This window comes from Microtus ochrogaster, chromosome 7, assembly GCF_000317375.1.
Source record: "Microtus ochrogaster isolate Prairie Vole_2 chromosome 7, MicOch1.0, whole genome shotgun sequence".
NCBI lineage: Eukaryota > Metazoa > Chordata > Mammalia > Rodentia > Cricetidae > Microtus > Microtus ochrogaster.
The window spans coordinates 47,975,294-47,989,185 of record NC_022014.1 but is presented as its reverse complement, the minus strand read 5'-3'; the positions used below and the strand labels follow the sequence as shown (position 1 = coordinate 47,989,185).

At 49.3% G+C, this 13,892-nt stretch overlaps 1 protein-coding gene across 1 annotated transcript in view; it reads left to right on the top strand.

The window, feature by feature from the left end:
* Adamts2 (ADAM metallopeptidase with thrombospondin type 1 motif 2) overlaps positions 1-13,892 on the top strand; it is a 195,548-nt gene that overhangs the window by 144,063 nt on the left and 37,593 nt on the right. Inside the window, exon 5 of the mRNA XM_013347440.2 lies at positions 8,164-8,247. Within this exon, the coding sequence (XP_013202894.2) occupies positions 8,164-8,247 (84 nt within the window). The remainder of the gene's footprint in view (positions 1-8,163; positions 8,248-13,892) is intronic.

Sequence of the window (13,892 nt, the reverse complement as noted above, 5' to 3'; positions counted from 1 at the left end):
ACAACCACGTGGAAGAGTTTCTATGGGAACTGTGTTTTGTTCGTGGCTCCACCCTAGTGATCCCTTCGGCTGAGCATTATTCATGGAGTGCACACTAGGTTCTGGGCGTTGACAAACTTCCTAAGGGTGAGGTAGCAGCTTGGGCCCCATCCTAGATCCCTTGCCCAATGAGTTAGTTATCCCCTGTCCCTGGAGGGTACGGACTTCTACAGGAGAGGAGGCAGGAAGAGACCATGGAGGAGTCTGAGGGTTTATCTTGGTCATCATGTTCAGGTACTTGGAGTTAAAGGAGGGGTTTACACACCTCTGGTCCCGCCCTGCCCATTTGCCAAACCCATTTATGCTCCAGGAGATACAAATACAAGCTGGGCAATGGTGATGCTCGCCTTTAATCCCAGTCCTCAGGAGGCAGAGGCAGGCTGGTCTCTGCGAATTCAAGGCCAGACTGGTCTACAAAGGCTAGTTCCAGGACAGCCAGGGCTGTTACATAGAGAAAAAAAATACAAATACAAATATTCCTCCTGTGAGGCCAGCAGACTGCTCCCCCAGCTTCCAGTGGGTGTGTCACCTCCATCTCCAACTTCTGACTATTCAGTCGTGAGGCCTCCAAATTCTAGTGGGTGCATTGTCTTGTCTCCCCCAAATTCCCTCTATCCCAAGCCTCTATCCTGGCAGCCTAAACCTGGCCTCTTCTTTATTTACATCAGGGGTTTACACAGAAGCCACCCAGGGGTGCGCCCTCCCGCCACCCTCTGGGGACTCCCTGAGATTACTTTGATCTCTAGGTTATCCAGGTGCCATTAGACATTGCTCACAGCCCGAAACTCAGCTCCACAGAGGCATGGGGATCCCAGCAACAGGTCTGCTCAGAACATGCCTACCAAGCAGCAGGGTCATCAGCCCCCCTCCATAAGGAACCCCATTCTGTACCCCAGACCTCTTCCTCAAGGGAGTTCTCCTCTGCCCAGCCTCACTCAGGCCATCCTCCAGGGCTCACTGTCCTTCCAGGAAAGCTTTGCCACCAGTCTGGCAAACTTTGACATTGCCATGCAGAACCAGGTCCTTCCCCGTCTACTCCAGAGCAGAAACTTGGCTGCCTCTTTGCATAAACAAAAAGCACATCACAAAGCATTTCCCCCAGAACGCCAGCGCCTGGCCTCCAGCTCACAGAGAGGGCTGGAGCTTTGGCTCTTTCCCCACAGGGCTTAAAGGCTCCAAGATCAATTTCTTAAAGACAGGGCTCAAGGACACTGTCCCAGTCCCCACCACCACCACAGCTGAAGTCGGGCAAAAGTGTGCTGTCTCTCCTAGCACACAGTCTCTAAAGAAGGAGGGCAGAGGAGGGCCAGCTGTAGTTGGGGGGGGGGAGGTTAGGCAGTCAGCTGATCCACATCCTCCATCCATCCATCCATCCATCCATCCATCCATCCATCCATCCATCCTCAACTCTACTTAACACCTACTATGGGCTGGAATCACTGTAGAGTACTTTTCACTATGCTAGGGAAGGTGAGGTTAGCACAAAGGCCCTGAGGTAGCGCTAGGCTCCCTGTGCAAGGAGGAGCTTAGAAGAGGCAACGGTAGGGCTCTGTCTTCCTGCCCTTGATACCACCTAGAAGTCCCTCCTGCTGGTGGGAGGACCTTGAGGTGGGAGGAGTTTAAATGCGTAACCACCATCCTCTGAGTGCCCTGCCCAACACTTTTATTCTTTAAATTCTCTTAAGGTATCTAAAGATTCAGGGCTGGAGAGGGGCTGTGAGAATTTCAGGCACACGCCTTTCCCCAGGCAGGGTGTGTGTATGTGTGTTCCAGCCAAAGGGACATTGACAGGCAGGGGTGTGTGTGTGTGTGTGTGTGTGTGTGTGTGTGTGTGTGTGTTCCAGCAAAAGGGACATTGACAGACAGGGGGACCCAGAGCCGGGAGGTGGCCTTGCCATCAATTCCAGAGCACGTGGCTTCTCATATCCATCCCTTCCCTCCACTCTGACCCTGAGCCCTATATTCCCACGTCTCTACTCCTTCCGTCTACTTTCCATAAAGCATCCAGAGAAATCGTGGTTAAAAACATAATGTCATTCTCCCATCCAGGCCCCTGACTGCTCTTTGAATAGATTTGGAATCCTCACCTGTTGCTGTGGCCTCCGTGCCCCTCTCCAGAGTCCTCTTCAGAAACCCTTCCCTGTCCCTTCTGGGCAAGAACTTACCTCACGCCGGGCGGTGGTGGCGCACGCCTTTAATCCCAGCACTCGGGAGGCAGAGGCAGGCGGATCTCTGTGAGTTCGAGACCAGCCTGGTCTACAGAGCTAGTTCCAGGACAGGCTCCAAAACCACAGAGAAACCCTGTCTCGAAAAACCAAAAAAAAAAAAAAAAAAAAAAAAAAAAACCCCTGTCTCGAAAAAACCATAAAAAAAAAAGAACTTACCTCACCCTTACCACTCTGACACAGGACGTTTGCACACGGCTGCAGCTCTGCCAGGAGCACGACGCTGATTTGCTGAACCAGTCACAGCTCTTCTGGCCCACCATATCCTTATGGGACCCCCTGAGTTGCCCTCTGGGCAGATTCCACATAAACACAGCCTCTCAGACAGGATATAAAGTGCCCCTCACAGGCTGTGGCATTATTTGGGGAGGGTGTAGATCACTGAGGACAGGATTTTGAACATTCTACCTGGTGTCCAGTTTGTTCTCTCTGCTTCCTGTCTATGTGCTGTGAGCTGTTCCACAAAGCCTTTTCCACCCTGGTTGACTGAATGAACCTTCTAGAACTATGAGCCAAGTTGTCTCTGTCGGGTGTTTTGGTCAGTGTCAATCAAAGTGACAGATACGCATGTATTTCCTCCCAGACACTCATCGCAGTCACGACTGTGGAGAAGGCTTGCCAGCTTCCGAGCGAGCTTAGTGGCTTTGGAGTGTCACTCTCTGCCTCCTCTCAGGAAGGTTGTTTCATGCGTGTTCTCCTGACACACAGGGAGACCAGCCACTCTCTGTTGGGTCTCCTGGATACCTGCCTTGGATCAGTGGTGGAGGAGAAGCCAGGCCAGAGTTGCTGAGTGACTCAGCCCACAGTGGGGTCAACTCATGTTGAGATGTCCCACTGAGAACCCAAAAAGGGCCTGTTACTCAGCCACAAATTTACATGCACGGTGGGGTCAACACTGACATACTAAGATCTAAACATGGGGTAGGCATGGCTTTCCTCTTTCCCAAGTACCCCGTCCTAGGACAGAAGAACCCATGCCATCTGTCTCTTGAGAAGTAGGCTTATATATTCCTGTATAAGAGCTTTGGAAGAACGATCAGCCAGGTCAAGGTTAAGCCCTTCGTCAGTCAGATTTTCTTCGCTGTGACTAAACACCTGAGGGTTTCAACTTAGAAAGAGGAAAAGTTTCTTTGGGCTCATGGGTTCAGAAGTGTCAGAACATGGTCACTTAGCCTTTCCACTGGGGGCCTGGAGAGAGGCAGAAGATCGTGATGGGGCGTGTGTGACAGACACAGCCACTCATGTTGACGCTACACCAGTACAGGAGGCTCTGAGGGCCATTCACAACATGAACCACCACAAGCCCTGACTCTTTCACTGGGGCAAGTGTAGCAAAGCACCAGGGAGAGTGTGAGTGAGTTTGTCTCAGGCAGCTCTGGAGACTGACAACTCCAAAATGAAGATACCCAGCCAATCCAGTCACCACTGAGTTGTGTCCTCACCTGAAGGAGTGAAGGGGAAGATGAAGGAGGAGAGGGAGGGATAGGAAGAGGAAGAGGAGGAGGAAAGAAAGGTAGCTCTCTGCTGCCTTTTCCACAAAGTCACTAATACTATCTCAAGGACACTAACTCTTTTTTTTTTTTTTTGGTTTTTTCAAGACAGGGTTTCTCTGTGGCTTTGGAGCCTGTCCTGGAACTAGCTCTGTAGACCAGGCTGGTCTCGAACTCAAAGAGATCTGCCTGCCTCTGCCTCCCGAGTGCTGGGATTAAAGGCGTGCACCACCACCGCCCGGCAAGGACACTAACTCTTGACTTCATCTAAATGATTACTTCTGAAGGTCCCCCTCAAACATCTATCAGGAATTAAAATCTCATCCTATGAATGGGGGGGGGATGATGTTGATGCCCCTCTGTGTGCTCTGAATGTGTTTATTACCATTCATTAATAAAGAAGCTGCTTTGGCCTATGGCAGAGCAGAATATAACTATGCTGGAAATCCAAACAAAGATACAGGGAGAAAGAAGGCAGAGTCAAGGAAAATGCCATCAGTTGCTAGAGTTTAAGCAAGATGTGAGGTAACAAGCCATGAGTCATGTGATAAAATACAAAATAGTAGAAATAGGTTCATTTAAAAGTAGGAGCTAGTTAGTAATAAGCCTGAGCCACTGGCCAAACTTTTATAATTAATATAAGCCTCTAGGTGTTTATTCAGGAACTGGCAGGTAAATGAGAAACCCCCAGGTGCAGGGTGATGCATAATTGGTTTCTATAGTACACTTCTTACTCCCACATTATGTATGGTACAGCACACATCTATCCCATGATTTCTGTCCTTGAGATGGAGGACTTGTGCCTGGGTTCACCCTTGCTGCAACAGCCATGCTACAGGCCTGTCTTTCCCTCCTCAGCCTGCATCCCTGGGCTCCCTCTGAAACATGGCAGTGCCCCAGCTAACTGACAGTCAACTGGGCAGTGCCCAGATAAACTAACAACCATCCTGCTCTTGTGACATGGGGCTCAGGTGACCCCTGGTATCTGCTGTTCATGGCTGAGAGCTGGCCTCCCTGTCCCTGTCCCTCTCATAAGCACAAGCCATCAGGTGTCCGAATGCGCTCTGGTTTTCAGTTTTTGTCCAGGAGGGCTGCTCTGTATTTGCCCTGTCCCCGCCCCTACCTTCAGAGGAGACCCTAAAGACTAAGGCTGCAAGGTTGCTTCCCCTCCCCCTCTGCTGCAGCAGGACCTGCCAGGGCTTCCAGCCACACATCCCAAGCATGATTCTCAGCAGAAGTCTGACCAGAATGGCCTGGCCTTGCTCATCGTAGATAAAGCAATTAAAATAAAGAAAACCCCTTTCTTCCTTAAGTAGAAGATCTGGCCTTTAGAGCCATTGCCTCAGCACAGCCTGAGAAAGAAAATCTAGCCTGGACCTCAAAGCTGAGGCAGCAGTGACTGTGGTTTAGGGGGATCCACCCCCTCTCCAGACCTCATGCAGAATAGTGGGGCATTACCATTTGCCAACTATGAAAAATACAGTTTTGGTTTCCATAAACACCATTCCATCGTGCGTGTGGAAATCAGATCCTCACAGGAGCTCTGTGAGACACACTTCTCCTCTGAGGTTGCGAAGGAGACAGTGGGCAGTGGGCAGGGTGGCACGGCCCTTGGGCTCTGCTTTCTGAGCTGCAGGGGCTAAGGTGGGTACTCAGGTATTTCGTAGACGGCCCTCAGGGGCCAGTGCCATGCTGCCCAGACAAACAGTACATTCAGGGGACTCGAGACAAGTGCACAGCACAGAGCCGAGATGCTATGTCACCCACGTTCCCTCACTTCTGTCCGTGTCACTCCTTCCCCAAAGGAGAGAGAGGAGGACAAGAGAACAGAAGCCTACTTAAGTCAGATTGCCTGTCTGTGCAGAAGTTCCTGGCAGAGGCTGTGTGTTGAGATCAAAGGTGGCATTGGTTGGGGACCAGTGAGCTTGTTAGCTCTGTGCTCTGATTGGTGCCATCTTTATCCGCAGCTGTGGTGACAACAGCAGCCACTGGGCCATGTGTCTCACAAGCCCTGTGTCTGCCTCCATCCCATCCATCACCATGATGATTTGATTTTCCTTATTCTGCTCAGATTCCCGAGGCATCTTCCCGCTGTTTAGAGAGAGAGCAATTACAGTTGCTCCAGTAAGAACATCTGAAAATTGGGGTGCACGCTAGTGCAGTTTAGCCATGTCTGCTTGCCCATGGAGGGCCTCATGGGCAGTCTCTGGGCCCAGCCTGCCTACAGACAGCATGTGACCACCGGTTTTCATCTTTCAACAAGTGTTTGCTGGCCACTAGATGCTCTGCTCTAGGGCTGGGGGAGGGGCATACAAGGAGTGAAAACACAGTCTGAGGCAAAGCTGAGGCAGTGGTGTATGTAGCAGGCTTTCTCGGACCACCAGTTCCCAGATCATGACCCGGAAGCTTATTAGTTATGAATGCTCGGTGTTTTCGTATGCTTGTCCCACTAGCTCTTATTACTTAATTTAACCTGTTTCTCTTCATCTGTGTTTTGCCTCGAGGCTTTTTACCTTTCTTTCCTTCTGTATGTCCTACTTCTGTCCTTCCTCTATGTCTGGCTGACTGGCTGACCCCTACCTGGCTAGCTAGCCCCTGGCTGCTCCCTGGCTGGCTGCCCCCGCCCTCAGGTCTGTGAAAGCCAGGCTTACACCCCTGCGCCTGGCCGAGAGCCGCATTCAACTGGGAGCTGCATTTAACTGCGCCAGTTCTAGGTAGTTGGTACTGGTACTGTGGCAGGTGTTTTTATTAGCTCGTTGTTTCTACTTAATGTGCCGGCTACTCAAGTGCTCGCTGTATGGCAGAACCTCTTAAAGGAGCCATATCCTTTTGGTTTTCTTTTTTTTTTTTTTTTGAAACAGCAACACATCTTTACCTAGTTAAACAAATGTTCTAGTGCACATCACAGTGGAACTTACGATGGGGGTACCAGTTCTCCACAGGAGCAGGTCTGACCCTGAGGGGCCCTTCCAGGATGGGGTGAAGGAACATCATTTGCTCAGCCAGTGAAGAAAGGGGCAATGAGCGCTGTTCCAGAAAGTTCTGCATGTGACCTCATGGTAACAGCCCTGAGCCTGAGGTTAACCTAGCATGTGTTTCTAGATGTTGATAGCCGTGCTATAGATCATGCGTGTTTGTCTTCCTGCCCTTTTATATTGTGGGCATCTGGAGATGCCTAAAGATACCTGATAAGGATAATGTTTTTTTATTTATTCTACACATTGCTCACATGTGTGGAGGTACACATGCCTGGGTGCCACGGAAGCCAGAGGAAGACACTGGGAGTTCCCCTCCTACTCTTCACGCTGTTCCCTTGAGATAGGGATTTCTCTCTGAACCTGGAGCTAGGCTGGCAGCTGTGAGTCATAGGGATCCTCCTGTCTGCAAACACCGCCCCCCTTCCAGCACTGGGGTTAACAAGTACAGGCAAGACCATTTTTCACATGGGCATTTGGGGTTTGAACTCAGGTCCTCCCACTAAGCTATCTGCCCAGCCCCCAGAATAGTGTTTTAAGTGTAAAAAGAAGAATAAACAAAAACAAAACAGTCCTCAAAATGTGAAAAAAAGACCATGACAGGCATGATGTAGAACAAGGCAGGCAGAGTGAGAGACTCAGTGATAACTGCTCCCTGTTAGCAGGATAAAGGTAGAACAAGTCCTGGGTCCAAAGTGGTCCACCTTTCCAAGTGCAGCATCTTTCGGCATCCGAAAGGCTCAGTTTCAGAACACCTACCTTTTAGGTGTTCAAGTCCCCGGAGTAATGTGTGGCGTTTGTGTTTAACCTCCACCCACACTCCCATGTGCATCGAGTGAGCTCCACATCACTTATAGCACCCTATAAGGCACAAATGCCTTGTAACTGCTTATTGTATTGTTCAGGGGGAAATGACAAGGGGGGAAAAAGTCTGTATATTATCTGTACATTTTTCCCCAAATACTTTTGATCTTGGGTTGGTGGAATCCTTGGACAGAGTTTGTAGGATGCAAAGTGTGGATTGTAGCAGTGTGCACAGGTGACATTTCACAGAGCAACACCAACCAGGAATGGCTTACACTCTGACAGTTGTCATTCCTTCTGGAGGGAACGCCATGCTCCAGGGAGTGAATTCTCTGGTCCAGGTTCAGCTCCGAGTTGAGGACTATGGGCCCAGAAGTAGGATGTCTGAGAAGGCCACTGCAGAAATCCAGGCAGGTGGTAGGAGCTGCTAAGGCCAGGGAGGGCCACAGAGGGACAGATCAAGAGGCAGTTTAGAGTTGATGGAATGTCAGAGGTAAGTATGCAGAGAGGAAGAGACAGGCAGGGCCCCTGGGTTCCTTCCTGGGGGCTTAGGGACAAGATGCCTGGCGTACAGCCAGAGCAGGTCTTTGGCCCTTGGTTCCTGCTGATATCTCCCTGGCTGTCTTTCAGGTCAATGAAATCTACCATGACGAGTCCCTGGGGGCCCACATCAATGTTGTGCTGGTGAGGATCATCCTTCTGAGCCACGAGAAGGTGAGTCCTCCTGTCCGTCCTATACCCTCCTCTCTCTGGGCCACGAGAAGGTGAGTCCTCCTGTCTGATACCCCTCCTCTCTCTGGGATGAATGGGCCCTGAAGATAAGGTTTGGCCCTTCTTTAATATTGCTCGCTCTCAGCCAGGTGGTGGCACACACCTTTAATCCCAGCACTCAGGAGGCAGAGGCAGGCAGATCGCTGTGAGTTAGAGGCCAGCCTGATCTCCAAAGCTACACAGAGAAACAAAAACCTGTCACAAAAACCGTATGTGCTCTCCCATACCACCTTGCCCTTCCCTGGGCACCCTATGATCCTATAACAAGCAAGAAACTGTGAGCTTCAACCCCCCACAGGCTCCCTGTACTCTCCACCAATGGCCTGTGAGTCTTTGCTTTAAATCACAAATTATTCAGTGGTTATTCAGTGTAGTAAGGCCAACAGACCAGTAGGCCCTACCACTGCAGAGAGACCAGAATTCTGTCTTTGAGGGGATCCCGGTTCCATATTACCAGAAACACACTCAAATGATTTGCTGTATCTCTCCATGTTGCTGCCATCAGAGTTCTCAGGGATTCTTGGCTCGAGGGCCCTCCATCCATCTCTCCTCATCAGACCTCCTACCTTTAGCTCTAACAGGTCTCTCTGCTCTTGAATGCCGAGCTCTTGCCCCCTGCAGTCCTGGAGGGTGGCAGTTACTCTTCTTACCCTGACAAAATGCCATTTAGGAAAGGATTTATTTCAGCTCACACACGGCGTTCCGGAGAAGTCGTTAGGCCGAAGGGAGCGATGGGCTGAGAGCTGGCTGGGAGGATGTTTAGTACTGAGCTCACGGTCTGTAAAGCTGCATGTTCAGAGTCATAGCGGTGGCAGGGACAGAACGAGAGTGGAGTTATGATGTCATTTGTCCTTGTCGTCAGAAGGCTGTGTCTCTGTGCTATTGGAGAACGCTTTAAAATGGTGCAAGTGTTTAAGCCATGACGAAAATGTTGGCGAATTTTCTATAACTATAAACTAAAGCCTTTCCCACAGTTTTTTCCAGTGAAGCGCCCCGAGTCTGATCATAAGTGAGAATAGAATACTTACAAACTTAAAAAAAAAACTGGACCACTTCAAAAAAGCTTTGTTTTGTGGTCGACAGGTTCTCGCATAGCCCAGGCTAGCCTTAAATTCACTATGTAGCCAAGGATGACCTTGCACTTCTGATCTGTCAGCTTACATCTCTCAAGTGTTCAGGTTGCAGGTGTGTGCTAGCCCCCATTTTTATGTGGTGCTAGGGACTGAATCCAGGATTTTGAGCATGCTAAGCAAGCCCTCTACCAATTGAGATATAACCCCAGCCCTTGAAAACACTTTTTAAAATTGACTGGGAAGAATATTAGAATGGCAGTTGCCGATGACTTGGTTTGGTAAGGGACTTGTGCAGCCATGGATTTGGGTGTCCAGGGTGGGAGGAAGGGCTGAAACAAAGCCCTCTCATCCAGGTTGCTGTGTGACAGCTGTGTTGAAACCTACGTCACACTTCTCCTGAGGGCTGTCAACTCTACCAGGAAGATGTGGGGAGATTCTGCTATGCTGTGTGCACCCCTAACAGTCTTGTATTGATTAGTTTTTTGTCACCTTGACACAATCCAGGATGATCTGGAAAGAGGGAACCTCAGCCAAGGAAAGGTCTTTATAAGATTGGCCTACAGGCAAGTGTATAGGGCATTTCTTTGGATACATGATCGCTACAGGAGGGTCCAGCCTGCCACCCCTGTACAGGATGTCCCAGACAGTATAAGAAGTCAAGCTTAACAAGTCACGAAGAGTTAAGTCATTAAGCAGTGTTCCTCCTTGGCCTCCGCTTAAGTTCCTGTCTCCAGGTCCCTTCCTAAGTACCTGCCCTGACGTCCCTCAGTGATCGACTGTGACCAGCCCTACTTCCCCAGCCTGGGTCACTCCAGCTCTTCCATTCTGGCCCATTTCCTCTACTGTCTGGCTAAGTTCAGGCCTTTGGCAGAAAGGATGGCAATGAGATTCCCTCTGTTTAGTTGGGAAAGCGGACCCATACTCCTTCGTAGACATGCTGCCTTTGACAGCCATGGCGCAGAGTCGCACTGAGCACAGACACGGAAAGAGGCTGATTTCAAAATACACGAACATGCGTTGTGTCATGTTCTCCTTGCCTAATATGTCTTGAAATGAGTGAGACATCAGCAAACATCTCTCACTCAAGCCAGAAATGGTGAGGTTCTTGATGTATCCCCGCTTTTGCTTTTCAAATGAAATCGACTTTAATTTTGTACGCATTTATTTTTTTTTACCTTTTTGAAAGTTTATTTTTGAGATTATAATCAAATCATTTCCTCCTTCCTTTGTCTCCCTCCAAACATTTCCATATATCCCTCCTTGCTGTCTTTCAAACTCATTGGCTCCTTTTCATTAAGTGTTAGATGCATATATGTAGATACATATATATTCCTAACTATAGACTGCTCAGTCTGAATGATGATACACACATTATATATAATGTGTGTGTGTGTGTGTGTTATGAGGCTGACCATTTAGCTAAGCACTTGGTGTGCTCTTCCCGGGGAAGACATTTCTCCTGCTCTCAGCATCCTGCAGTTGCCTGGAGCTCTTTGCGTGGGCTGAGGCTCAGCATCTCTGTTGGTCCTCAACACTGCTTAGCTCGTGTTTGCACAGCCGTGTTGGTGAGACTTCATGGGCGCTCCTGAAATTACCAGGAGACACAGTCTCGTGGCAAATTTCTGATCCTCTGGCTCTTGCCATCTTTTAGCCCCCTCTTCTGTGATGTTCCCTGAGTCTTAGGTGTGGAGTTTCACAGACATGCCCATGGGGACGGGGTTCTACAACTCTGCTTTTTGATTGGGTGTGAGTTTTTTCATAATGTTCTCCATTCTCCCCTGTTTTTATGGCACATATTATCTGTTCAGAAAGGGGGGAAAGCCTTCCACAGGTTGATCTGGGCAACAGGGACAGTTTTCAGTCCCTGTGTGGTCCCCACCATACTACTTAAGAGGAAAAGTTTAAAAACTGCAAGTTTCGTTGTTGAACTGTACCGAAAAGCCATAAATCTTCTCAGGCCTCAAGAGCGTCTGTCTGTCTCCTAGTGTGGATGCTGAATACGGGTAAGCCTTCCAGCTCTGTGCTGGAAGGAGAGAGGTTAGCAGAGTGGAGAAAAGAATGCCAGGATGGAGGTAGCAGATGCCGATGCTGACATGAGGCTAAAGAGATGGTTCGGGGTTAAGATCACTTGGCAACTATGAGGACCAGAGTTTAGACATCAAATTAGCACATAATAAGCTGAATGTGTGTGCAAATGCTTGAACCCCCAACTCCAAGGGGATGGAGACAGGAAGGCTGCTGGGGTTTTCTGGCAATCTTATAGAGCGAGGAAGAGAGGAGGGAAGGAGAGAGAGAGCGATACAGAGAGAGATGGAGACAGAGAGAGATATGAGATAGAGAGACAGAGAGATATAAAATAGATATAGAGACAGGGAGGGAGGGGAGAGAGAGAGAAAGAGAGAGAGAGAGAGAGAGAGAGAGAGAGAGAGAGAGAGAGAGAGAGACTGACTTTACTTTAATGGACTAGACAGATAATAAGATAGGAAGACACTAGCATCCCCATCTGGCCTACATATGTACAGAGGCACACATACACACATATGTACATACACATTCTCTTACACACACATAAATAAACAAACAAATGTAAAAATCCAGATCAGGGCTAAGGATGTAGCTTGTTTGGTAGAGTGCTTGCCTGATGTGCCCTGGGCTTAGTCTCCAGCTGTGTATGCACAGGGGTGGAGATGGGGTTTGGCATACACCCATAATCATAAACAATGAGTTAGATTGGAGGCTGGAGGATCAGGAGTTTACAGTCATCCTTGGCTACGTAGTGAGTTCAAGACCAGCCTGGGATACATGAGCCCCTGTCTCAAAAATAAATAAATGAAAGCCAGACCATGGCACAGGGCTCCGTACGTCTCTGCCATGGAGTTTGGCTTTCTTAGAGGGACCTGATCCAGTTTGCATCTCTAACAGGGTCCCTGCCCTGGGGACACTGTTGTCATTAAGGGGAAGATGTGTAGATTTGAACACGGCCTCAATGGTGGAGAAAGGAAGGCAGATAAAAAGCGTGTTGGGAGGCCACATTGAGAGCCCCTGGGTGCTAGGTGGGCGCAGGTAGAGATACACTCAGCCAGGTAGATGATGTTGGACTGCTGCGGTTCACGCATTGTCGCCTGAAGTCCCAATACCAAAATGTTGGTCCTCAGGTGGCACTACCTGAGGCTGTGGGACCGATGGGATGTAGGCGGCCTTTTGGTCATTGGAGTTTGCTCTCTAAAGGGGGTGCAGGGTGCTGCCTGCTGTCTGCCTCTGCTCCCAGTAGAGATGTGGCCACTGGTTCCCGCCTTGGTGTGCCATCCTCATCAGAGAACATATCAGCAAGGCTCTTGGCGGTTGAACCTCCCAAAGCAATGAACTAAGCTAACCTTTTCTGTTTACAAAGCATGTCATCACAGTATGGAAAGGCTGATTGAGATACCCAAGACAGAAAACACAAGGTGAGCTGTGGCTGTAAGGAGAAGCTCGTGAGTTCAGCTGAGCGGTGCCGGGTGCTTGGTGGCCCAGTCGCGGTGGCCAGGATGGACTAGCATATGGGCCTGGAATCCTAGGAAAACCTGGAGTGTAGAGATGGAGACGAGAATTGTTTGCACAGGGGAGTGGTCCATGCGTGGTGGCAGCTGAGAAAGACCCTAGGTGAAGTGAAGGCAGATGGGCAGAGCGTGGGTGACTGGGGCATGGAACATGGGAGGGTCTCTTGTTCTTAACGTTTGGAGAGAGTCCTGAGAGATGATAGGTAGACTGCCAACGTTTTATTTAAAGGCGGGAAAAGAAGCAAGTTTCCCTGGTGATGTTCTGTACAGCTGGATGACAATAGATACTTACGCAGGTAGTGAGCATGGATGGTGCTCCTAGAGCAACGGGAAACAGGTGCTCACCGTGGCAGCACGGCCCAGGGATTTTGGAGCATGGCTGCAAAGCTCTATGCAATACATTGGTACCTGCCGTTATTCAGACCTGTTTCGCTGTGGGATCCTTTCCTCCAGACAGTGACATTCCACAGAACTTGTTTTGAAAAATGCCACCTAGGAGGCAGTGGCAGTAAAACCAGCAACAAGTGGGCCCATCTATGCAAACACGAGGACCTGGATTTGGATCCCTAGCATTTGTCTATAAGCAATCTGGTCATGGTGGGCTGTATCTATAACCCCAGCATGGGGTAGCAGATACAGGAGAATCCCTGGATATCAGTGGCCAGCGAAGCTGGATCAAGGATATCCAGGGCCAGGAATGGACCCGGACTCAAAAATAAGGTGGAGAGAATTGAGGAAGAAGCCCAACATTGACCTCCTGCCTCCCTATGTATATCACACACACATACACACACACACACACACACACACATTCACTACACACACTCACCACACACAAACACCACAACACATTCTCACATACACACTCAAGTGTAAATAATCAAGATACATGTTTATTGATACATAAGTGGTTCTCTTACTGTGATTCTAAATTTTTTCTTAGATTTAAATGATGAGAAACTAATATCTGCAAAGA